Source organism: Acipenser ruthenus, chromosome 10 (assembly GCF_902713425.1).
Source record: "Acipenser ruthenus chromosome 10, fAciRut3.2 maternal haplotype, whole genome shotgun sequence".
NCBI classification, from domain to species: domain Eukaryota; kingdom Metazoa; phylum Chordata; class Actinopteri; order Acipenseriformes; family Acipenseridae; genus Acipenser; species Acipenser ruthenus.
In genome coordinates, this window is record NC_081198.1 from 19,816,696 (window position 1) to 19,843,021 (window position 26,326).

The 26,326-nt window shown below is 39.6% G+C and overlaps 1 protein-coding gene across 2 annotated transcripts in view; it reads left to right on the plus strand.

The window, feature by feature from the left end:
* Positions 1–3,133: 3,133 nt before the first annotated feature.
* Positions 3,134–26,326, plus strand: part of soat1 (sterol O-acyltransferase 1) — a 35,613-nt gene continuing 12,420 nt past the window's right edge. Inside the window, exons 1-4 of one of the 2 annotated variants that reach the window (XM_034020444.3) lie at positions 3,134–3,272; positions 5,939–6,026; positions 6,244–6,371; positions 16,983–17,041. In XM_034020444.3, the coding sequence (XP_033876335.1) occupies positions 6,251–6,371; positions 16,983–17,041 (180 nt within the window). In that variant the 5' untranslated portion in view covers positions 3,134–3,272; positions 5,939–6,026; positions 6,244–6,250. Of the gene's footprint in view, positions 3,273–3,967; positions 4,161–5,938; positions 6,027–6,243; positions 6,372–16,982; positions 17,042–26,326 lie in introns of those variants that run through there. The other variant, XM_059031940.1, reaches the window with a different exon arrangement.

The window sequence follows — 26,326 nt, forward strand, 5'->3', positions numbered from 1 at the left end:
TGTACTTTGCTTGAAAAAAAGTTATTGTATTTCTTGCTCTTATTGTATTACTTGTATTGTAACACTTAATGTATTTGCTTACGATTGTAAGTCACCCTGGATAAGGGCGTCTGCTAAGAAATATAATAATAATAATAATAATAATAATAATAATAATAATAATAATAATAATAATAATAATAATACCCGCATCGAGTCACCGACCATGGAAAAATCTCCACCTTACAGCAGTGGCCCAAACCGGCCAACACGAAGCAACTCCGCAACTCCTGGGCCTCGTGTCCTACTACAGCCGTGCCCTCAGCAAAGCGGAGCGCAATTACTGTGTGACCCGGAGGGAGCTAATGGCGGTAGTGGAAGCCATCAAACGCTACCGCCCCTACCTCTGTGGTCGCCGGTTTGTGCTCCACACCGATCACCCCGCACTGCAGTGGTTGCTGCGATTCAAGGAACCCGAGGGACAGGTAGCCCGCAGGCTCAAAATGCTCCAAACATATGAGTTGGACATCCAACCTGCCAGGAGCGAAACACGGCAACGCTGACGCCCTGTCCATGAAAACCAGGGAGAAAGAAGCACTGGGAGAGGACGGGGACATGGTGAACATGAGAGAGGTGCAGCCCCTATCAACCACTGAGTGGCAGGAGCAGCAAAGTGAGAACCCAGAGCTTGGCCTGCTCATGAAGTGGAAAAAGGACTGCCGGCCTGACTGTTCTGTGTTCTGCCACTCCGTTATTGAGTTATTTTCATATTTCTCTAAATGTGGGACTAGAGTTGAAAAATACTGTCATGTGATTTGAATAGAAAGACTTGGCCCTTTCTCCAAGCTCAAAAGCCTGGTAAAGGTAAAGGCAAATATAATAATACAGAATACAGGACCACTGAGAATGATTGCAGACATACTAGCATATGGGAAAGTTAAAAAAAATAAAAAAATGTAAAAAATAAAGCTTGGTTGCCTTACCCACTTTCCCTGTTAAAAAAACAAAATGTGTCTTCATGAAGCCCACGCATACTCCTTTATGGCCACTAGATGTTGCCCTTTTGCAGAACTTGACTGTGACTCACTCCAAGAAAGGAGCTGTTGCAGTTAGGAATGCTTCTGTACAGAAACAGGCTGTCTAACGTGAAAAAAAAAGAAGAAAAATGCAATATTATCCAACAACGGGGGTCATTACCAACAACGAGGGATGGAATATGAATGGTTTGTCATGATCTGGGGTATTACTTCCAGGTTCTGGTGATGGGGTCTCAGGTAGTTTATCAGAGAACATTCTCTTCTTTGAAAACAATATAGATTTCCATATTTTAAAACATACATTGAGTTCTAGTTGCCTGCCATAGACATGCATTTTGTTGGTTGGATTTGGTGAAGTGTCTTGCGCATTTCCAGTGCACAGCAGTGTAATACCAACAAAACAAAAGAAAACTGGATCTAAAGTAGCAGATCACTAGACGGCGCTGATGGATTAGCAGCAACATTCAAGTATGATAAAACACGTTATAGCACACATTCTGCTTTTAAAAAACTTAATATCTGCTACTACTTTAGTTAAATTAAGTTTCAATTTCCTCTGCATTCATTACAGGAAGTATCTTATACCTGCACGCAGTAGGTCAGTTCACCTCAGCAAGTGTCTTCTGGGGTCAAAGCATGTTACTGGCTGAAAGCATGTCAGTCAGAAGGGGAAGCAGCTGATTGGTTATTGTCAGGACAGAAGCCAGTGAAGGGGTGGGGACAATTTCACTATCCAGATGAAATGACCCAGAAAGGGCAACACTATCTGAAAACATGGCTTGCAAACATTGATTTTTTTTTAAACTTTATGTGGTACCAGGTATCATGTTTCCAAATCTGTACATTTGAGACCTGTATAATAAATAGATGTGTAGAAAATGTATTTTATTAGCCACAACTACTTTAATTAAACATTAAAAAGTGCCTTTTACATCATTGCATCTTTACAGGCTTACCCCTGTGTGTAGGAAATCAATGCATTAATGAGTTCTGAAATAAATGGCACACATTCTACTGTAATAAGGTGCACATGATACTTTTGTTTTCCAGCTAATTCTAAATAAAAGAACCCATACCCCATAACCCATGCTTGTCCCAGCACTCATTTAAATACTTTCAATGGAATATCTGATGTATTTCTTTCTACTTCTACTAAAGAAATTTGTTCCATGCGTCATTTGATCCTAAGAGTTTGTGATTCATGATTTTATTCACATCCTATAGTAGTGCAGGGGAAAGGGGAGAGACTGGAGATTCCTTCATGAATAATCTGTGTGTTTGCAGAGCTGCATGCCTTCTAGTCCTGGCTTATTTCAATCACTCATTTGGACCATTTCTTTTGCCTTGTTTACAGTCTTTCTGCATGTACTGGTGTCAGTGGTGTAAAGCATAGGGAAGCATTGGTAAATGGCATAGTATAACTATGGGAAAAGCATGGAAAAAGTGCAAAATAAACATTTATAAGGGGGGGGGGGGTCGTCTAGATGAGTAGATTACTCAGTGACCCAAACCCTTATCCGGAGTGCTGGATACAGATTTCCTTCAGTGCATATTGCACACAGATCCAGTTCAAACTTAAAAACGTTTTATATACAGCTTTCGTAGATCAAGCCTGAGAATGCATTTCTAAATAAAGACGTGTGACATACTTTAGATTAAAAAAATAAACGATATTCCGTATCCGTAACACATTAACCATATATTTAAGAGCATACCGGTAGCTCAAATGAATTATTGGCGAGCTCGGGTGAACTACTATTGCTGCAGTACAGGTAAAAAAAAAAAAAAAAGACATTTCAAATGTTAAGATTGTTGTATATTATAGTGAGAACAAAAAGGGTGACAGCCAGGGTATACTGCTTCAAAAAAAAGTATATATATATATATATATATATATATATATATATATATATATATATATATATATATATATATATATATAAATTTTCATATTGGCCCTCTATTTTATCATTATAAAAGTGTATATGTGATTGGCTGTTTGTGCGATTGCATCATACTCCTGTGAACCGTACTGTAAGATTTTGCCTGTATGGAAACACAGAACTGGCTCACCGCTCAAGCCCCCCCCCCCCCCCCCCCCTGTCTGCAGAGCCAAACGGAGAGGCGGTTCTAGGAGAGCGTCCCACCTCCTCGGGTCAATAATGGGAACCGGCTATATTCAGAGCAATGAATCGCTGAATAGACCTTAATGCAAACTGAAGAAGGAATCGCACACAGCGCATATTTCACCGACAGGTAAAACGCACTCGATCTCTCGTGTTTATTTGTGCTGTTTTTGGTCTGTCTGCCAGTGCCAGCCAAGGAATATTTTTTCTCTCGAATTATTTGAATGCGTGATACACAAAACGGTATTAGGTGTTGGTTGTTTTTCAGTCAAACAGGAAACGTTTGTCTTGTGTAAATAGATGGAGTCATACAAACCATGACGCCAGTTTCAAAATACAAAAAAAAAAATGTTAGTTAACGGACGTATATCCTGTTTTTAAAAAGTCCAGAACGTGTAGTTAGATATAGAAATACGTCTAGAGTAGAAAGTAGGATTTTGGAAATGGTCAAGATTGTGTATTTGTCATGAATTTAACCCATTAACTTATAACACAGGGATGTTTGTACAGAACTTGAGTCTACTGTTGCTATGGATGAAGTACTTGTGTGTTTGTTAATGTTAATCGAGATACCGTACGTGTTCCATTTAAATTAGTTCAGATGTCTTGTGACAGCACACTGTAGCTGTCCAGAATTAACAGACTGGTTATACAAAGAGGAAGCGATACACTTGTGAAATAGAGCAAAACGCTGCCCTGCTTGTTTGCACTCGGTGTTGCTAGGTACTGCACTCAACGACGTAATAAAAATTAAAAGCACGTACGTAACTAAGCATTATGTCTGCCTCCTCTCCGACTCCAGTTTTTTTTTTCTTTGCCCGCATGTAGTATGTGGTGTGTACCGTATACAACAGCTAAGTAACATAGTGAATATTTACGTCGTTGGACTACAAAAAACACATCCTTTTAAACCAAAAATGAATTAATGCCGTAATTCACAAAATGACCTTTGTTTGAACTAATTCCGCGCCGTTTCAATAAAACAAATCTAGCTAGTTCATAGTTGCGGAGGCGATATGTAAGTTAATAACATACTATAGTATTTAGTACATTATTGTTCTTTTCTACTTTTAATATTTTAGCAGATTTTACTTTGTATTTATTATAAAGTATACACTGGTAGTAATCCATGTGCGTTTAAACTGACCCTATGCGACCCCAAATAACACGTGCATAGAGTTTGTGCTATGGAAAGCCATCCGGGTCAAAAACGTGTTAATTAGTACACGTTCTAATTTTACTTTGGTACATGTTGTAATTCTAATTATTACCTTTCTAATTTGGCCGATGAATTTTAAAAAAATAGTACATGTAATAAATTATCCAATTAAAAGTCGCCTTACATACACCATTCCCGTCCAATTCGTGGCGGTATAGGGACTTGGCGTTGGGTAAAGTCTAGTGAAAGATGGATAGACCCGCCGGAACCTGAGTCCGAGACGAGCATCAACCAGATTTCAGAGCCTTAGAAATCGCTTTAATTTAGTGTTACCGTAACTACAGCTATAGTAGCTATAGTAACTCAATATTTTAGTATAAAACTGACAAATAATTAGAAAAAGACTGTACATTGTTAATATAAATTGAACTGTATCACGGTCGTTGTCTCGATTTCAAATTAAAAAGATGGTATTCCGAAGGTGATTGGCTACTCTTGTAATTACGCTGCATGACTGTAAAATGACCATCCCCTACGTAGAAAATACGTATTTAATTTACATTTATTTAGAACACATCCTTTTTATGTATTGATTGGTCCAAATCAAGAAGTGTGCTAAATATCAGAATGGACTGTATGGTTGTGATATAATAACGACCTTTATTGGCACACGTTGTTGAGAGTATTGCAATCTGGAGGTGTATGGAGGCTGTCCGTCTTTGTGACCGTCTGTACATTTATTTAGAGAAGCGAATATCAATTTTATCAAACTTGAAAATCACATTTAAGTGTCAGAATCTTGGTGTTTTATGGAGCACACTGCCTGTTTCTCATTCTATCTCATGCTAAGTTTTATGTATCTGCAGAAGTGCATATTCAGTTGATATAATTGGTCTGGAGGATACACTTTTTCACCCAAGCTCTTGAGAGTATCAGTTTGTGGGAATATGAAGGGTCTATAGTTGTTTGGTTGTTGTTTTTTTTTTGTTTAGTTTTTTTCCAGCTGAATACAGGGGCACCTGTCATGGACCCGTCGCCTGTTCTTAATGATGGCTGACATGCTTGTGGATTGTCTAGGAGCAAACAGAGAAAAAAAAAACTTTTCAAAAATGGTGTATCTGAACACAGAACAGAGCTCTGCATCTAGTAACCAATCTAGAATGTAATTAAATTGCTCCACTCAACAAAGCAAATGAATAGTGTAGCTAGAAATACAAGCCACTAAATTCACAGAGTTTAACATGACGTTTTCAGCTGGTGAACAGAGGATCATGTATGAGGGAATATCATCACAAGTGGAAGTGAATGGAGTGAAGCTCAGGGCTGTGTACCCTCTATGCTTGTCTAGTACCCGTACACATAACCCTTTAGCTCTTTATAAACGCCTCTGCTGTTATGTTACAGTATATACAAGTACACAGTCCAGCCGTATTTCTGTTCTCTTGTAACCAACCACTGTTTAGTCCATTGTGCTGTTGGTTAAATTAATTTAGAAGTACTGAAAGAAGCTTAATAAATCATATGAGAAACGTTTATCTTTTTCAGTGTCTTCAAAATGCTTTTAGATTCGCATAATTTGAGTATCCACTCCATGCATGATCAATAGTGTGATTTATTTTCTGTATTTTTAAATCTAGCACTACAGTGTGAAAAGAAGGGGAAAGGCTGTTGAAGAGAGAATACCTTTAAGCGGCTGAGATTGGTGGATTGTGATAGACAAATCAGGTATGTCTTTTTCAAGCTGGAGATGTCCACTGAATTGATATTGAGAATAAAATAGAAACTCTGTGGTACAGTTGATGAATTAGGTTTCTTTGTGATGTATTTAAAAGCTCAGTCTATAATTTTAAACAATCAGACAAATCTGAACTGTAGGAAGCACATGTTTAAACTCCCCCCCCCCCCCCCCCGATGTGTCTTATTGTCCCCCTCACTCCTCCAGGGAAGACATGGCAAATGAAGAGGGGCTGACTCTGCGCAGTCGCAGAGTGACGTCCAAATCTCGTGCAGCTCTGGAGGGGGAGAGCAGTGCGAGAGGGGCTGAGGGAGACCTGCACGTAACCAGCAATGGTGAGTGACGCCCGGCTGGGCCTCCCTGCAGGGGAATGCACTCGCTGGACTCTGTCATGGCGCATTTAGTTCAGTGCCACAAAAACTTAAAATAATGAAGGGCTGAAATACAACAAAAGGTTAATAAAGAAAAAAAAAACAGAAGTGAAAATGTTTCTATCAAGCTCAGTTTTCTTTGTGAACAATAAACCAATGTTGCCTTTTGCCAGTCAAATCAGTGTGTCTAAATTGTTTTGAGTCAACACAAACAGATTTTTATTGTTTGTTGCATCTTAATCAGCCACATCTATCCTGTATGTATTAAGTGTGAGGCTGTTAAACTGAGCAGCAACCTGCCTAGTTACACAAAGCTGATACGTGTTGACTTCAGCCAAAGAAACAGGAAGTTAATGAAATGTACTGCAGCTTTACATGATTGCAATGGACACTTCGATTTTAGATTGTGCTAATGAAAGAATGGTTTGGACATGTCTAAATTGCATGATATTGTGTTTACTGTGGTGTATTTAATATCAAATAGCAGCATGAACTCCCTGAAACTTGTTTTTTAATGAAACAGTAATTGGTTCCATGTACAGAAAGACATAAGAGCTGGCTGTGTTGCATGCTGTCACACCAGGGCTCCACTAACACTGAGCTGCAGCATGCTATTCCCCATATTGCTACTGTACACAAAGGTGCGGTCACCAATTCAATACACAACACCTGCAAAATATCTCAAATGTAAAATGCTGAGTTCATTGCAGTCATCAGCTGCATATATGACATATTCAACAGAATGAGGCAACAAACAAGTGAGTACAGACATTAAGTTACTGTTTTAGTATCACTTTAGTGTCTTAACAAGTTGTTGTGTTTTAAGCAGTGGAATATGGTAGAATAAGGTGGCACCCAACAATTAGATTTGGCAACCAATTTTTTTTGGCCTGAGCCATTGGCTACCAAGACAAAGTTAGTCTGGAGCCCTGTCTGAATTAATCAATAGTTATTATTCAGTTAAACTGTTATTCTTTCTGTGGCCAATAATGTGCTTTATATATGGATCCTAAGCAAAATTACACAACATCCTACATAGCTTTGTTTTGTAGTATATTTTGTAATTCATTTTCTGTTGTCCACCATTTTGTTTTGTTCTGTGTAGAGAGGAGGACGTTCAGCGTGATGTAATTTGAGGGAGTTCGTAAAAAAAAAAAGTGACTGTAAATGTCACAGGGGCAATTGTTGGATCTGTTTTTGGTCATATGGTGGTTTTAACCAATCACATGCCAGAATTAAGGACTGATTCTCAGAGAGAGAGAAATAATAGATGGGCTTCAGTGAGTTACAGGAAAATAATTCCGTCTAGGGTTTGTGACATCATAAACTACGAGACTATTAGGTCGAGTAGTTTTATAAACTGTCACAGGAATTATTTTGCTCAGGATGCAAATATAACCTTCATTCATGTATTTTATATTATACATATACATACACACACACACAGATGAACCTGCTTTATATCATGATTGCCGTGCAGGCATAATTCGTGATATAAAGCGGGTTTCACGTTTGCCTAGGACAGCACATTACGAGTGAGAAAAAAAAAAGAAAACTAACAGTGAATTAAAGAGCAGTGTTTAAATACTGTACATTTACATGTTGTTCTTTACATTTAAACAAATGCATATAGTTTACAGGACAAATACGTTTTGTATCTAATTGGAACGAAACAGTTGGTGTCATTATTTAAAAAAGGCGTGAATTTACGACTGATGAGAGCTATCAGTTAGGCGTTGCACTTGGTGTCTTTTTGTGTGCAATTGCAAGACTATGTTGAAGAAAAATTTGGTGATGTTGGTGTTTTGTAACTGAACTGTATTCCGTTAAGACCGCCCACGCAGCATTTGACAAGCTGCACAAAATGTCAGTTTATCAGCCGAGATGATTAATGATTGTTAGTTACATTGGAAATTAATTATTTCTTGTGGTTACTTAGTAAAGCCCGGCCACGCAGCATCTGACAGGCTGCACAAAACATGACAATAAGCAGGTTTATGAGATGATATTAAGAGAGGTATTAAGAACCTATGGTGCAAATCGTGATAAACGGGATATGATATTAAGCAAAGTGATATGAAACGGGTTTGTGTGTGTGTGTGTGTGTGTGAGTGTGTGTGTATAGATATATGTGTGAGATTTCTCGTTTCAAGGTTCGTAGACCCTTTTTTAAGCAGACCCAGACACCAGAATTGAAGTTTTTATGCACTTCTGTGCCGTTTTATTATTTACAGAAATAAAAAACACCTAACTCCCCTCGGAGTACAAATGAAACTTTTCTTCACAGTTCTAACTACCGTCGGACGGCTAAGCCGTTTACCGATAAACAAAACCATCTTTCAAACACACACAAAAGGGTTTACACCCTACCTTTTGTTAAACCACACAAGTCTCTTCACAATGATAGTCAGTCTCTCTCTCTCTCTCTCTCTCTCTCTCTCTCAATATTTCATCTTGGATTTCAAAATGTCCCTTTTTTTCCAAAATTTGTCAGTTACGGAAAACTACAAAGCGGTACGTGATTCGGTATGTTAACATTATTCAGTAGGTTTCATTCAACCTTTTTGAAGCAAAATTAATTAATTTTATAGGGTGATGCAAAACTTTTTGGCCTTGGCTGTGTGTATTACAAAAACAGTGCTATATATATATATATATATATATATATATATATATATATATATATATATATATATATATATATATATATATAGATATATATATATATATATATAGATATATATATATATAGATATAGATATATATAATGTATAGCACTGTTTTTGTAACAAAATTGTATTTTTACACTGTTCATATGAATTGCATGGTAATGAAATGCTCTGACGTATTGTCTGATATGCTGCTTTAATACCAGATGGGATTTTCCATGACGGCACCAGTCTTAAAGAATGCTGCTGGGAAATGACACTGTAGTGCAGTCGAGGATTCAACTCGTGAGATGTGAGGAAAGCAGCCCCATTGTCTTGAAAGGCATGGGATTCCTACATGGTATTGTGGGTGGTTGTCTAATTTGAATCGGTAGTGAGTCATGGGGTGTGAGATTGAGCTGCTGCAGCACTGAGACTGTGTCAAAGGCTGTGTGTTTCATAGGGAACTGTGCCTTTTAAGAGCTTGTGCAATCTGCAGCAAGGGAGTACTACAGGAACACACACTGTTTGCAATATTGTGCAAGAGCTGGCTACTCTTGCAGGCTTCACCAGTCATTTACTACTCCTATCTCTTCATGGTTTAGGAATTCACCTCAGATAAAACAGCTGCTTGCTCCAGTTAATTCACTGCCCTCCCCAGCATCATTCTACATCCATAACATAACATGACTCTAGAACTGACACCTGTTTTTAGTATTGGATTTGCAACTACCTTCTGTATGACTTGTCTGTTTTTGTATCAATAACTATTTAACACTCTGGTGCTGAATTTAAATATGCTAACAAATGTCACAAATTCAATGACAAACGTTTCAACTAGAAGTCTTTCTCAATGTCTTCAACTGCATTATAGTCAACCTTTTAAGAAACACTAAATGAAACTTAATAAATTAAATGACAAATGTTTAGACTAGCAATCTTTTTCAGTGTCTGCAATGAAGACTACTAGTCTAAACACTTTTTTTTATTGGAAGTAAAAGTGAACCACATCCATTCCTTTAACCTGTTTGGAATTTGCTAATTCATTAGCCTCTCGTTCCTGCCTTTCGGCTCTGGGTCACATAACAATGCCCACCACACAATCCAACACAACAGAGGCCCAGGTTTGAATGGCAGACAGGTGGCACACCGGGCAGGATTGAAATCAAATCAATTCTTTGAAAAAAGTCTAGGAATACTTTTTGCAGTGCATCAGGCATGTCGGACTGCCCAACAAACCTGAACCTATAATACAGTAAACTGTGATGCATGGAAACCGATGAATGGTTATACCCCAACCATTAGCAAACAATTCCAACCTAGTGTTCTGAACATGTATGACACTGCAATACATCTTCACTGGACCATTTCACTGAATACGCCTGTCACAGTTCAACACCATTTAACTTGGACCGAATTATTATCTGTATATAATCTAAAGCAGTGGTTTTCAACCTGTGGTATGCATACCTTTACTGCTACGCACCGACAGTTCTTTGACAATATGATTCTTCAAAAACACACAATGCTCCTGCAATCGCACCATCGTAATGTATCGGTCTTTAAAACAATGCTTCCGCAATCGCACCATCGTAATGTATCAGTCTGTTTGTACCACTGAATCAGAGAAATGAGAAATTCAGACTGTGACTAAAATGGTTACAAATGGAAAAACATTTTGACAGCTGTTTTTTAGGGGTTGGGCACAAAAATGCTCCCTTTAAAAGCAAGTGCCAATATTTAGGAATGCGACGTGATGTCCGTCTGTATAAAAACAAAAAATGCCACTCCTGTGTGGCGCATCCAGTAAAGGCGCTCTGCGCGGAGTGCAGGATGTACCCTATAGCCTGGAGATAGCCTGGATTCGAACCTGCGATGTTACAGCCGACCGTGACCGGGAGTTCCTAGGGGGCGGCGCATAATTGGCTGAGCGCTGCCCGGGTAGGGAGGGCTTAGGTCAGCAGGGGAATCCACGGCTCACCGCGCATCAGCGACCCCTGTGGCCGATAGGGCGCCTGTGGTTCTGCAGTGGAACCGCCAGATCTGTGTTGTCCTCCGGCACCATAGGTCTGGTGGCATTGCTGTGGATCTGCAGTGCGAAAAATGACGGCTTGGCAGGAGCACTTTTCGGAGGACGCGTGTTCCAGCCGCCGTTTCCCGAGTCGGCGTGGGGGTTGCGAGCGGTGAGCCGAGGATACAGATAATAATTGGGCATACTAAATTGGGGAGAAAACCGGGGTAAAAAATTGGCGACGACTAAATTTATTTAAAAAAAAAAACAACAAAAAACGCATATCACATGTTTTAATAAACTGAAGTGCGAAAGAATTTGATCGAATGAAAATGCTTGTAAGTGCAGAGGAGTGCTGTATTAACACCAGCAGAATACAGGAACCCCAGTTTCTTGCAAAAAGTTGTGATGGTGACCAAACGTGTGTGCGTACTGCTGTGTAAAAAAGTAGCTTAAAATGAACAGTTGCATTTAAGAATCGTAGAACAAGAACATCAACAAATGCAAAAACACTTAAGGTGTGTGTGCTGCACATGTGCCATTAACGAAATGCCCTGAAAACTTAAAATAAAGAAAATAATGAAAGGGCTGTAATGCAGTAAAAAGTGCAAGAATTAAACACACAAGGAAGTGAAAAGGTTACTTTACCAAGCTGAAAAAAATCAGTACCTAAATAAAGTTTTGAGTCCACAAATTTGATTTTTTTTCGTCTGTTGCGTATAATAGATTGTTACGTTGTTTACCGTCAGGAGTTTAAGTATGATTTAATTGCAAGATTTCATAGTTAGATGATGAGCTGATAATATCTCTAAGCAGGCACAGTAATCTAAGAACACCATTACCATTGCGTAAAACAGTATGTAGTGTGAGTTTTATACTAAAGCAGGGTCAGCTGTTGCAGGGAAAACAAAGTTTAAAAAAAAGTGAAAGCAGAACACACAGAAATACTTGGGACTGTAATTAGGAAGTGTACTATGTACTGCAGCTCACTTGATTGCAGTAAACAAAAATAAACCTGCCATTTACTAAATTTAGCTCTCCAATTGTATGACCATGTGCTTTGCTTGGCGTGTTTAATATGTAGATATAGCAGAACAAACTCGCTGCAATTTAAACTTGTTTTCACTGAAAAATAAACTGTATGTAAATCATAAGAGCTATCTGTGTTGCATGCTGTCAGATCAGGACTTCACCAACACTGAGCATGCCAGCTGCAGCAGGCTATTCCCTATATTACAACTGTACACAATTAAAGGTGCGGTCACCAATTCAATATAACACTTGCAAAATGTTTAAAATATAAACATGTTGAGTTCATTGCAGTCATCAGCTGCATAGATTAACCATTCAGCAGAATGATGCAACAAACAGGGCAGCAGTGTGGAGTAGTGGTTAGGGCTCTGGACTCTTGACCGGAGGGTTGTGGGTTCAATCCCCAGTGGGGGACACTGCTGCTGTTGTACCCTTGAGCAAGGTACTTTACCTAGATTGCTCCAGTAAAAACCCAACTGTATAAATGGGTAATTGTATGTAAAAATAATGTGTTATCTGTATAATGTGAAATAATGTATAATGTGATATGTTGTAACAATTGTAAGTCGCCCTGGATAAGGGCGTCTGCTAAGAAATAAATAATAATAATAATAAACAAGTGAGTAGGAGGCTGTGTGGTCCAGTGGTTAAAGAAAAGGGCTTGTAACCAGGAGGTCCCCGGTTCAAATCCCACCTCAGCCACTGACTCATTGTGTGACCCTGAGCAAGTCACTTAACCTCCTTGTTGATGCATAGTTCACACACCCTAGTCTCTGTAAGTCGCCTTGGATAAAGGCGTCTGCTAAATAAAACAAATAGACACAACAAACTGGTTATAATGGGGTAGGTCTTGGTTTTACAACAGCAGTTTAAGATTGCACATAGTTACTGGTACACCTGGTGGTCGCTGTTGGAAACTTGATGAAAAGGTTGAAAACCACTGGTCTAAATGATCTGCACCATAAGAGTCACATCCTACACAAGCAGCATGAGGCCAAACAGTCCTCATTCCTCAGTGGACATGATATCGGCAAATTTGGCTGTCTCGCTTATTACCTTAATGCTCACTGCGTCTGCGTGCTGTGCCAGCCCACTTCACAATTCCAACCCAAGTCATTAAATCATTCAACAACTAACCAAGACAAAACTGCTTTGATTTTATTCTTGTGAAAACAACAGATACCAAGATCTTGACCATTTTAATAAAGCTTGTTCTTCTGGTTACGGATTACACACACACCCTCGCTGAATGCATTAAAAAAATTAAGACTTTAATTTAGGCACCATTGTGTTGTAAACAGTTCATAAAGTAACTTCTCTTTCTGTAGACTCCAGCCTGTCTAAAACAAGCCCTCTCTCTCAACCCTGTATTACAAGTTTGGAGGGGTGGGACTTGGTGTGTATTAGGAGTTTGGAGGGGTGCGGCTTGGTGTGTATTAGGAGTTTGGGGGGTGGGGTTTGGTGTGTATTAGGAGTTTGGGGGGTGGGGTTTGGTGTGTATTATGAGTTTGGAGGGGTGGGGCTTGGTGTGTATTAGGAATTTAGGGGGGTGTGGGGTTGGTGTGTATTAGGAGTTTGGAGGGGTGCGGCTTGGTGTGTATTAGGAGTTTGGAGAGGTGGGGGTTGGTGTGTTTTAGGAGTTTGGAGGGTTCGGATGTCCCATCGTTGAACTGTAAAGAAGGCTCTTGATTACAGCCCTTGTCCAAGCGGGATAGGAACACCAATAGGGTTTGTTTTGGGAATCAAATCTTTCAATGCAAAAATTAGCTCTCCTGTTTTTTTTAAGCAACACCCAAATTAATCCTAAACTGTTAGGTCTACACTTTTTCTAATTTTAGTAATGTCAGTTTATTGCACATCTATAACACCAATCAAGCACTAGTCCACAAATACATTGCTATCCCTGAGTGGACATTCTGACCATTTTCACTCCTGAACAAAAATATATGAAGGAGATGCCCCACAAATGCAGAACCTTGCATGTTATCTGTTTACTGCCAAAGCGGAGTAACTGTGTGTGTGTGTTCTATACCCCACTGCCATGGTCGCATAACACTGTTTCAACCTAAAGTAAAATAAAGTATTCCTTTTTTTTTTTTTAGATGGCTTAAATTTTTTAAATACACTTTTGTTCAGCAATCCTTAATGTAATTGTAGCTGACAATCATTTCAGAAATGTTACCTGTTTCACACTTCCATTAACTAAATGAGTTTTAAATGTGCAGTATTGAAAGAAACACATGTTACAGCAATGTATTTTCATTTTAAAACATTATATCTAGTACTATTTTGGGTCAAAGAAAGCATGTTACTGGCTGAAAGCATGTCAGTCAATAGGGGAAGCAGCTGGTTAGAAATGTCTGGGGGGTGGGGACAGTTCCCTTCTTCAGGTGATCAAGCAAATGCAACACTAACTGAAAGCAGGGCTTGCAACCAGAGAGTTTTTTAACCAAGTGTCGTACCATATAGCATGTCTTTACTTTCCAAATCTCTACCTCCTCTTTTTAAATGTTATTTAGTTGTTAAGCTGTCTCTGCATCCTAATAAAGAGAACATGACTAAATAAAGACTGAGATTAAGAATTGTTTTCTTTGCTGCAAGTTAGAGATTTTTAAATGATGGACTTGCTATTATGTTGAAAAGAATCTGTCAGGACAACTCTGTTAAATGAGTGAAAATAACAAGCACAACGATAAACTAGGCGACTGCAAGAATGAAATGCAATTGGGATCAGCGATGAGCAATTAACATAATATGTCACTTATGTTTGAAATAAAAAATACACACACATACAGTGCCTTGCAAAAGTATTCAGACCCCTGACCAATTCTCTCATATTACTGAATTACAAATGGTACATTGAAATTTCGTTCTGTTTGGTATTTTATTTTAAAACACTGAAACTCAAAATCAGTTATTGTAAGGTGACGTTGGTTTTATGTTGGGAAATATTTTTAAGAAAAATAAAAAACTGAAATATCTTGCTTGCATAAGTATTCAACCCCCACACATTAATATTTGGTAGAGCCACGTTTCGCTGCAATAACAGCTTTAAGTCTTTTGGGGTAAGTATGTACCAGCTTTGCACACAGTGTCGGAGTGATTTTGGCCCATTCTTCTTGGCAGATTTGCTCCAGGTTGTTCAGGTTGGTTGGACGACGCTTGTGGACCGCAATTTTCAAATAGTGCCACAGATTCTCAATGGGATTGAGGACTTTGGCTGGGCCACTGTAGGACATTCACCTTTTTGTTCTTGAGCCACTCCAATGTTGCTTTGGCCTTGTGCTTGGGATCATTGTCCTGCTGAAAGGTGAATTTCCTCCCTAGCTTCAGTTTTTTAGCGGACTTTTAGCGGAGGTTCTCTTGCAGTACTTCCCTGTATTTTGCTCCATCCATTCTTCCTTCAATTTTAACAAGATGCCCAGTCCCTGCTGATGAGAAGCATCCCCACAGCATGATGCTGCCACCACCATACTTCACTGTAGGGATGGTGTGTCTTGAGGCATGGGCAGTGTTAGGTTTGCGCCACACATAGCGCTTTGAGTTTTGGCCAAAAAGCTCTATCTTGGTCTCATCTGACCACAAAACCTTTTCCCACATCACAGCTGGGTCACTCTCATGCTTTCTGGCAAACTCCAGACGTGCTTTCAGTGGTAATTTTTGAGTAACGGCTTCTTTCTTGCCACCCTCCCATACAGGCCAGTGTTATGCAGAGCTCTTGATATGGTTGACTGGTGCACCATTACTCCACTCCCAGCCACTGAACTCTGTAGCTCCTTCAAAGTGATTGTTAGCCTCTCTGTGGCTTCTCTCACAAGTCTCCTTCTTGTTTGAGCGCTGAGTTTTGAGGGATGGCCTTTTCTTGGCAGTGCCTGGGTGGTGTGATGCAGCTTCCACTTCCTGATTATTGATCTGTGGTCACTGGGATATCCAAACACTTGGATATTATTTTGTACCCTTTCCCTGATCTATGCATTTGTATTACTTTATCTCTAACTTCTGTAGAATGCTCTTTGGTCTTCATTTTCCTTCAGATTCACAGCCTGACCAATGATCCTTCAACAGTGGGGTTTTTATCCAGAAAATGTGACAGCAACTTTAATGGTTCACAGGTGGAGGCCAATGGTAAGGTAATTGTGTCCTCGTTAGGGCAGTTTCTTTCATCGGTGTAAACTGGGAGCTTCCTCAGCACAGGGGTTGAATACTTATGCAAGCAAGATATTTCAGTTTTTTATTTTTCTTAAAAATATTTCCCAATATAAAACCAATGTCACCTTACAATAATTGATTTTGAGTTTCAGTGTTTTAAAATAAAATATCAAACAGAACGAAATTTCAATGTACCATTTATAATTCAGTAATATGAGAGAATTGGTCAGGGGTCATCGAAAATAAAACCTGAAAACTTCAAGGCCTAAGTATAGCATATAATTGGAACAATTATCATGATATTCGAATTTGTTTAGTCTTTGATTATTTGTCATGCAAAAGAAACATTAAACATATCAGCAGGGGGAGAGAGAAAACTAGTCTTGATTTTAATGCTTTAACATTATTTGTACAGCCAGTAATAGAAAATTCCGGTCCCACCCCAGTATATCAGAATTCTAAGGTAATGCTAGTTTTACCCCAGTACAACATTACTTTTTGATTTGTCATTGGTTACTATACAGATTACTATATTAACACATTTATTTTCATTTGCACTTCATAAACAAGACTGCATTTCAGTTTGTGCAGAGGGGACTTTTTCATTAATCACTGAAGAAAATATTCCTAGTTTAATAAGTTATTATGTTTGATTTATTAAATAATCGGTGAAACACTGCTGTTTAATCATGAGTAGCCTGCAGACAAAACTAAATGATTCCACTTTGTTTCCAGGAAAACTGGACGTAGAACACATGATCACCAAGAAACTGCAGCTGAAGCTCAAAGCAGAGGTAACAGCGTCTCTTTTCTACATTTAAAAACACAGACATATTAGATCCTGTGTGTTTGCTTGTTTTTACTACATTCTTCTTCCTTTGCTTCTCTGAGCGTCTTTCCAAAACAGACCCCTCCAGGTTCTGTAGTTTGTTTCTGTTCCCTAAAGGTACAGCTTGCAGGCATACAGTCTTCTCCCCCTTCACACAGCCTGCTCATGTAAGCAGTACTCCTTTCAATGCAAACAAATCTGTAATCAAGATTGGCAATGGAGACGGGTTTGTGAAACCTGACTCTCACTAAACTCAGGATGGGCTCGGGTCGGCATAGGATACAGGTTCATTCTTTCAACCTGGTACAAGGCGGACCAACCAGATGTTTCTCATTACAATCTCCATGATCCTTTTATTTAAGTTTGCACTGAGCCTGGTTCATAGCAATGTGTTCTCTGTTTAGCACCATTACAAGATGCTTCTAGTGAGTTCCCCACCAGGGCTGTCTGCATCATCAGTATGAGACTCATTTGAATATTTCAGTGTGAGACTCATTTGAATATCACCTTTGACACCTGTGTAAATGTACTTCCTATCTGCTCTTCCTTTTACATGTGTGCAGGGAATTTTAGAATTCCGAATGTGTTGCTGCAACATTAACTTTTTTGATTGGATAGTTCTTTATTTTGGGCTATAAGGTTGTAATGATTCATTGTGTATCAATGAATCATGATACTATCTTTACATAATATATTGTATCATTTGTATTAATGTAGCTCATTGTAGTTGACCAAGTGGTTCTTGAATGAAGAATAAGTGTTTTTTATAGTTGGTATGAATACATACTCTCCCTCTCTCATTTAATTTGTTTTTTAACAAAGTAGTCCATCCTTAAATAAGTTCATCTTATTCTGCATCACCTGAATCGTGGTGCATATTGTATTGCACTATGACCAGGAAATGTGACCACAAAGTGCCTGTATCTCCTCTGTGTCTAATGAGCTCTTGGGTTTAGTGAGAGCTGGTGTGTGAATGTGACCAGCCAACCCCATACAAATCTCCATTATTGTAGTGCAGGACCGAGTCAGACAGAACTTCTTATCTGCTTCAGCTAATCTGCAGTCTATTTTCAGGGATGTGTCAGGAAACCAAGGACAAGGTTACAGTTGGCCAGCGGCCAGCGGCCAGCAGCCAGCAAGGCCAGCAGGAGGCAGGAAGGTCTTTGAGTAGAAGGCATCCATTTATAATGTCTGACAACAGTCTCACAGCTCGCACCATCAGATGTGAGATACAGTGCATTCAAAATGTCTCCTCCCCTCTGCAACATGTGGCTTTTTAACTCTAGAGAAGCGCTGTGCTCTAATTGTGATGAAACTTGGTGTGGACATTCTATAGCACACGTTACTGACCGAATCTAGATTAGAGAAGTCGAAGCAGCTGGACTGCTCTTGAACTGGTCAGTTAGACAAGTCTAGTAATCCTTAGACTGAAATGTTAGCCTTCTCCCACCCTGTTTAACTTACTGCCTTTATTCTGTTAACATAGAAAAGCAGGACCTGCTGCTGTTGAACTTAGTAATTAAATTAATAATGATGACTGGAAAGCATTTCGGTGTTTTTATATAGAGAGGGATGTGTCCTCAATATTTGCTAGATTTATTCCCTGTAGATTCAAAACCTCTCCCCAATTTTATTGGCTTGTTCATGGGAGAAAACAACTTTCCCAGAAATCAGTGCAGTAAGAAAGCACCGTCTGCCACAGATGACACCCATTAACTGATGAGGATTCCTTATAAAAGTTTGCAGAGTCATTGTGTAGTTTTTCCCCATGCTTTTCCCAGTGTTATGCATTTACAATAGTTTAGCATGGCTTGCCAGTGCTACTATGTTTTATTATAATTTGCTTTGCTTTTCCAATGGGAAACTTTTTTTTCAAGGGATAATAATAAGCTTGTTTCACAATTGGGGTAAGATCATTTACAGCGATCTATAAAACATTACCAGACTTTCATTCCTGTGCACAGGGGAAGTAAAGTGCAGCAGTACGCTGACGAAGCTGCTTTAAATTTATATTTTTTTCTCCCCCCCCACTATAACAATGGCTCTACTTTTGTACGAGTAGAGATGTGCTGAGAGGGAGGGGTTGAGGGTGACATCCTGCCGTGAAGTCCTGAGCCTCTCAAGCACAGGCTGAGCTGAACACCCCCTGCCTGCAGTGCAGTCCTGAGCCTCTCAAGCACAGGCTGAGCTGAACACCCCCTGCCTGCAGTGCAGTCCTGAGCCTCTCAAGCACAGGCTGAGCTGAACACCCCCTGCCTGCAGTGCAGTCCTGAGCCTCTCAAGCACAGGCTGAGCTGAACACCCCCTGCCTGCAGTGCAGTCCTGAGCCTCTCAAGCACCGGCTGAGCTGAACACCCCCTGCCCGCCTGCCTGCAGTGCAGTCCTGAGCCTCACAAGCACAGGCTGAGCTGAACACCCCCTGCCTGCCTGCCTGCCTGCTGTGCAGTCTTGAGCCTCTCAAGCACATGCTGAGCTGAACACCCCTTGCCTGCCGTGCAGTCCTGAGCCTCTCAAGCACAGGGTGACCATTGTGCTGAATTGGACTTGTGTCCACAGGAGGCTCGTTTCACTTGAGCTGCTGGATTGAAACCCAGGCCAAGTGATGGGCAATGAACCTGCTGTATAGAGTCGGTCCGCTTTGAGTTATCGTCCACTGCATTCTTTGATTTGTTATTAGTTCCATTACCATATATATATATATTAATTTCACTGCCACATGGTTAGAACTTTTGGCCATATCGATGATACAGATCACTTGCTTTCAGACAGTGTCTTTTATAGTTGTTACACAGCTGTATTCTATGATTCTCTCTAGAAAGTTCCATTACATGTGATATCCTGTGAATATTAACCATTTCACTGCCACATTAACCTCTGGACATACCACTGATCACACATCCGTTTTGCTTCATGTTTACAGAGATCTGATCTGACATTTCCCTTGCTTGCTGTGTTTTTGTTCACACAAAAAATGATTCCTAGGTTGCTATACATTATCCGATGTGCTCCCTGCGTGAGCAAAGAAAAGTGTTAATGTAAACGGAGTGGAGTTGACCAACTTGTCTTGGTAATAGATCTGCTATAGCTTGTTAATCACCAGCCAAGGGAAGTTCAACACTACCCACTCTGTTAATCACTAGCCAGGCAGAGGTCCTTTCATTGTTTGTTTATTTAGCATACGCCTTTATCCAAGGTGACTTACAAAGACCAGGGTGTGTGAACTATGCATCAGATGCAGAATCGCTTACAACAACGTCTCATCCGAAAGACTGAGCACAAGGAGGTTAAGTGACTTGCTCAGGGACACAACACCGTGTAACAATTATTATTATTTTTTTTGGTTCCTGGGTAGTAAGTGTTATTTCCTAATTGCTTATACCTCAAAAGTATAGAAAATGGCTATTATTCCCCACAAACTTTGCTTTTGTGACCAGGACAGTGATATTTTGAAATTTACCTGTTTTCCAGAACATTCCAGATAGATTCAGTGCTGAGTAAACTTGGAGTAACTTCTAGAACTTTCTAGAACTTTCCAGTAATATAAATAGTAGTATAAATACAGGGGCCTTAAGCCCACCAGTTCAGTTTAGTTCCAGCTGCCTAAGTGGATACATATCTGCATTTTTCTGAGATGGCATCAAGGTCATAGGAGACTTCAAAATGGTGGCATTCCTGATGGGTCTCCAAGGCGGTTTTACCAAGTTTCCCTGCTATCTTTGCCTTTGGGACAGCAGGGACACCAAGGCGCACTACCACAGGCGGGACTGGTCACAGCGGACCGAGTTCTCTGTGGGGAGGAACAACATCAAGTGGGAGCCACTGGTGGACCCCCGGAAGGTGCTGATGCCACCACTGCACATCAAATTGGGCCTTATGAAACAATTTGTCAGAGCTCTAGATAAGGAGTCGGCAGCTTTCAAGTACCTTCAAGACTTCTTCCCTAAGCTGTCTGAGGCAACGGTCAAAGCCGATGTCTTCGTCGGACCACAGATAAAGAAGATCCTGGAGTGCAATGAATTCCCCAAGAAGCTCACTAGTAAGGAGAAAGCGGCTTGGAACAGCTTTGTCGCAATGGTTCGGGGCTTCCTGGGCAATCACAAGGCCGAAAACTATGTGGAGCTGGTTGAGACTCTGGTGAAGGATGTCCCTCAAAGTCCATATCCTTGATGCTCATCTTGATAAATTCAAGGAGAACATGGGAGCGTACTCGGAGGAGCAAGGCGAGCGCTTCCACCAGGATATACTGGACTTTGAACACCGCTACCAAGGACAGTATAACGAGAACATGATAGGAGACTACATTTGGGGGCTGATTCGTGAAAGTGATTTACAGTATAATCGTAAATCTTGAAAAACTACTCGCTTCTAAATCTTTTGTAGTCATTTTTGTATTACTTTAGTATAAATACATGTTAATTTGGATTCATATGTTGTTTTTTTCTAACTTTATGTGAACGAAAAGACATAAATTCGCCCGTTTTCTCATTGGAAATAGGTAAATTTCAAAATATCACTGTCCTGGTCACAAAAGCAAAGTTTGTGGGGAATAATAGCCATTTTCTATACTTTTGAGGCATAAGCAATTAGGAAATAACACTTACTACCCAGGAACAAAAATTGTGTTACATAGTGAATCAGTCCGTGAGTGAGCTGGGATTTGAACCGGGGACTTCCTGGTTACAAGCCCTTTTCTTTAACTACCAGACCACACTGCCTCCATTTAATTAACAATGAGAATTAATCACTAGTGTGTCCTCCCCTCCACCCAGGCTCATTCCTTACTGATTTAAATACCTTGGTACTATTTTCAAATACAGTGCAAAGATTTTGATGAGCAAGCAATCACGCAAGTATATAATCCATTAACTACCAAAGACTGAGTGGGATATTTTCATTTCATTTACCCCTCAATTTTTCTTTTTTTTTTTTTTCCACTTCTAACAATGGTATTAAATTGACAACACAGCCATTGTGCAATGGTAGTAAATGGAGGCTGGGTTAGAGCAACCTGGTTTACACTGGAGCACAGACCTGAGCCGGCTTTGGTCCAGTATGCGCGCACACAGCCCCTGAACTGTAGTGCGTGCCCGATGTCGTCATATCGACCACCCTTTGTGTGACGACATTTCCCCTCCCTTAAACACAGATGCAAAAGTGTTTCAATCAACAATAAGCCTGTCATTTCTGTCACTTCTGTTTTTTTTACTTCAAGGTGGTCCTTCCGTGCTAATTGAGATTTCATTTTACCATTAGAAATGGAGCGACTCATTGGAAACTTGCCTATCGGTACCGTCTACTCGTCAGACTCCTCTGATACGCAAGTAACCCCCATTTCTTTAAATTTCCACTGCCAAAGTGGGGTATGTGGACGTTTTAAAGAAACGGGTGTTATTGTATACTTCTACCCATCAGTCTGACAACTCTTCTGTATGTAATATTTTCTTGGCCAAGGAAAAAATATATATTTTTGCTTTTCAACAAAAGTGAAACTCATTCATTTTAATAGCTAAAAAGAAACATCTGCGACTTTCAATTGTGTCCGTTTCACATTTATCCCACAAATTATACAAGTTTGAAATGTCTTTTCACATTATAGCACATGTAGAAGTCTGTTTGTATTATGCAATCCTCCGTCTCTCTCTGCGTTCTGTCAAAGGTATTTTGTGGTTGTTGTCTGAGTAACAATGTCAGCTTCCTCTTGCTGTTGTCTGTGCCTGACGCTGACAATGGGGGCGTTGCCCATGAGAAGTGGCAAACGAGAGCCATCGCAGAGCTCCCCTCTGGAGCAGGCCACTTTTAGGGTTTTTGTAGTGTTTACACTACAAAAAAAACCTGAGCCATCTCAACGGCTTAAAAGTGGCTTGTGTAAACAGGATATTAGGCCTCTTTAGTGGGATTTTGTGACGCAATCTAATAATCCCATGCTAAATAAAGATATTGATTGCTCTAAATATCCCCGCCGCGGATTTATTGAGGATATCGGATCCTGGGGATATACAATAAAATCCTGTTCTCTAATACTGTTACTGTATGTCCTCACTTTTTCATCATAATGAAAACCGAATGTTAATTCATGGTGGTTCAGTGATAATAAAGAAGAAGCATTTTGACCAGGATTTCCAGTTAATTGTGTGACGATTCCAGGATCTAACAGGAAATGCACGGTGTCAGCAGACTGGTGTGTCTGAGTGAGTCTGCTTGTTTGCTGCACTGTGCTCCAGGGTCATTAACCCCAAGTGTCCTTTATCCAGTTTCATCTGCTTTGTTGCTTTACACCTCATTGATTCACTAATCATGTGCCTGAAGGAAAGAAATGGGTGGAAAAGTCCTGTAAATTCTCAGATTATTGCAATAACATGCTGGACAATGGCTTTAACCAAGTTTCAACAAAAGTGGCATTTAGTCTCCCTGCTTCCCCCAAACAGTGTGAGCCGATGTGTGGTTCAGCCGGTCTTGTGATGTGACACAGAGCTTCCGTATCAAAACATGCCGGAGGAAGGGGTTTTCTTTTGAGAAGCCTGACCTTGACATTACCTCAGAGGGCACAGTTCTGACGGGAAGTGCACTTTAGTTCAGTTCTTGGTTTCAGTGTTCTAATTCCAGAGACCTGCTCGTTAGAGTGTTGCAAGTATTGGTATGCCTATTGAGCGAACAGTTGTGCAGTGGCAAGCAAAGAGGAAACTGCAACGATGTATGTGAAAAGAAGGCTAAACTTTCCTCGGCTGTAGGCCTTGGGGGAGGTACTGTTTCCATGTGCACAGTGGCTGTAGGTCCTGGAGGTACGGTTTCCATGTGCAGAGTGTCAGATTTGCACATACTCTATGTATGGGATGGATGGATGGATGCATGCATGCTCTTAAACTCTGGGGAGACGTTCAGGAGAACATAAAGATGTTTCAGACTCCTGTAAGTGGATCGTTCGTGCACTGGGCTTGCAACGTATCCAGATGACTTTATAATCGAACTCACATAGACTCATTCGATTTTTGAAGTTTTAACAAATCAGAGTAGTACGAGTACACCTTCGGTTTATTAAATACTTAAAAATGGATTGAGTAGTTACAGACTAAGTCGAATCCCAACTGATAGGCAATCTGGGAGGTCCAGTGCTTTAACAGGTATAATTAATACTTCAGTACGTTTATGGTTATAACATGTTTTGCACTTAAGCTATGCATGCATAAAGCTAAAAATGCCCACTGCTAAATCCTAGATTATCCAGTATATATCACTCTCTTAGATTAAAACATAAATCATATACCTTATAGCAATGCATCAATATTAAATATATGCTTACCTTCCAGTATATGGAAGTGTAGAATATAATGTAAGGACAGAAACTGTCTTCAAAGGCAAAGACTTCTAAATACGACACCAACAGCAATCGGCTCGATCAGAGATCTTCAGAGCATGGATCACATCAGCTTGTAGTTAGCAAGTTGAGTGATACTTGACTGGGGTTTTACCTTGGTTTTAATAGAGTTTTTGCTTCGCTTCTTACGTCAAAAGTCTCAATTAAATCTCAAACATTAATCCGCCTTAACAACTCCTGTCCAAGTTAAAAATATTTTCAAAACACCCGGTAACTCCTATAAGATTAGTTAGCCGTCATCCCCTAGTCCACCTCTCCTACATCTCCAAAATACGTAATGTGAACTCTTGAACTGATGTTCTCTTTTGATACCAGGGAGTTCCTGAACACAGCATGCATGTGAATACATGAAGAATATATATAGAAAGATGTGTTTAATATATAACACCTACTTTGGTTTAATTATTCCAATCCTGGGTTAAAATATATATTTCCGTTTTAACATCAAAAGACCTTCTTAGTAGATTGGCTTTATTACATGTATAGATGTGGTTTAACAATTAACTAAAACATATTGGATAGGGGCTGGTAGAAGGTTCATAGCAAAGCATGCAACTATATATCCAATTATTCTCCCTTAAATCCAGTCTATCGAGAACATAGTCAAAATATATAAGTCCCATTTTAGCTATTCAATGCTTTAAACTAAACTTGACCTCTCTGCTTTTTACAAAAATCCTTTTCAGGCAAGTTCTGACCCACCTGCTTCTCTGTCGAGGTCATCCATCATTAATAGAGTCTTCTTTAAGCATTTTCTCAGATGTATTGGCATAACATGGTCCTATGCTATTGCTACCCATCACTTGTTTTTACCAGGTCTTCATTAATTTCTATGATTTAATGAAGCCATATATAGTTCACCATTGACTCCCCTTTTCTGTACCAGGAGGTATTTCTTATGTAAAAGATCACTATTTTATAGAAACCTTGGATTTCAAACCCCCCAAACATTAAAACTTGCATTAGTTGCCAAAAACTTATTTCCTTCAATTACCCCCAGTCTGGTACTGCAAGCAAAGGTTACCAAGATGAATTATCTTCTCTTTGGCAAGCCTACTATATGCTTGACACAGACTCGTATTGTTATGTTTTGACTGAAGTTTTTAATTTTAAGTTAATTTCTGTACTATATTCTCTTATTTTCAAACTTAACAGTTCTTCTGTTAAAATAAAACATTTACACTTATAGTCTGTTTGAATTATTCTAGAATACCTGTGTTTAGCTTAAAGACTACTTTCAGATCAACTTACTTCTCTAAATAAGAGACTTCTCTAAATAAGAGATTCGCATTTCTGCTTTTCTGCTTTTCTCCTCAAGGTTATAAACCTTGGCCCAGCAGCTCAGACAAAGACAAGCTTAGCTCATTTCACAGGTGTTTTTTGGTCAGTGTGACCCCAACCTTTACTCAGACTTACAAAGATCCAATAATATTTTTGTACTGTTATAACAGAATAAACAGGAATATAGAATGCTCTAGCATAACTATAGGTTAATACATATTATAACTTTTTAATGAACAGTGTGTTTTAACAATGTGTTTAGTATTTCTGCTGGCTTTTATATTCTTTAAAACACAGTACAGTTATTACAACTTTAACACACATGCAGTTTCACAAATGTTTAATTTGTATCCCAAAGATCAGCTTGCTTCCAGTAGCTGTCACAGTCTTGGGTCAGTTTCTGCTCTCTTTAAAAGCCTGATACCTGCAAAAACTTAAATCTTGTTAGCAGGGCTTCCATCTCTACATTCCCATTCCCATCATCAGTGAGAAGACTTCAAATAAATTCAACTGTTTTTATCAAAGAGACATCTATCTCTGCCGCATACACCTTTCCCTTGTACAAGAGAAGACAGGTTTTAGATTCATTCGTGACAA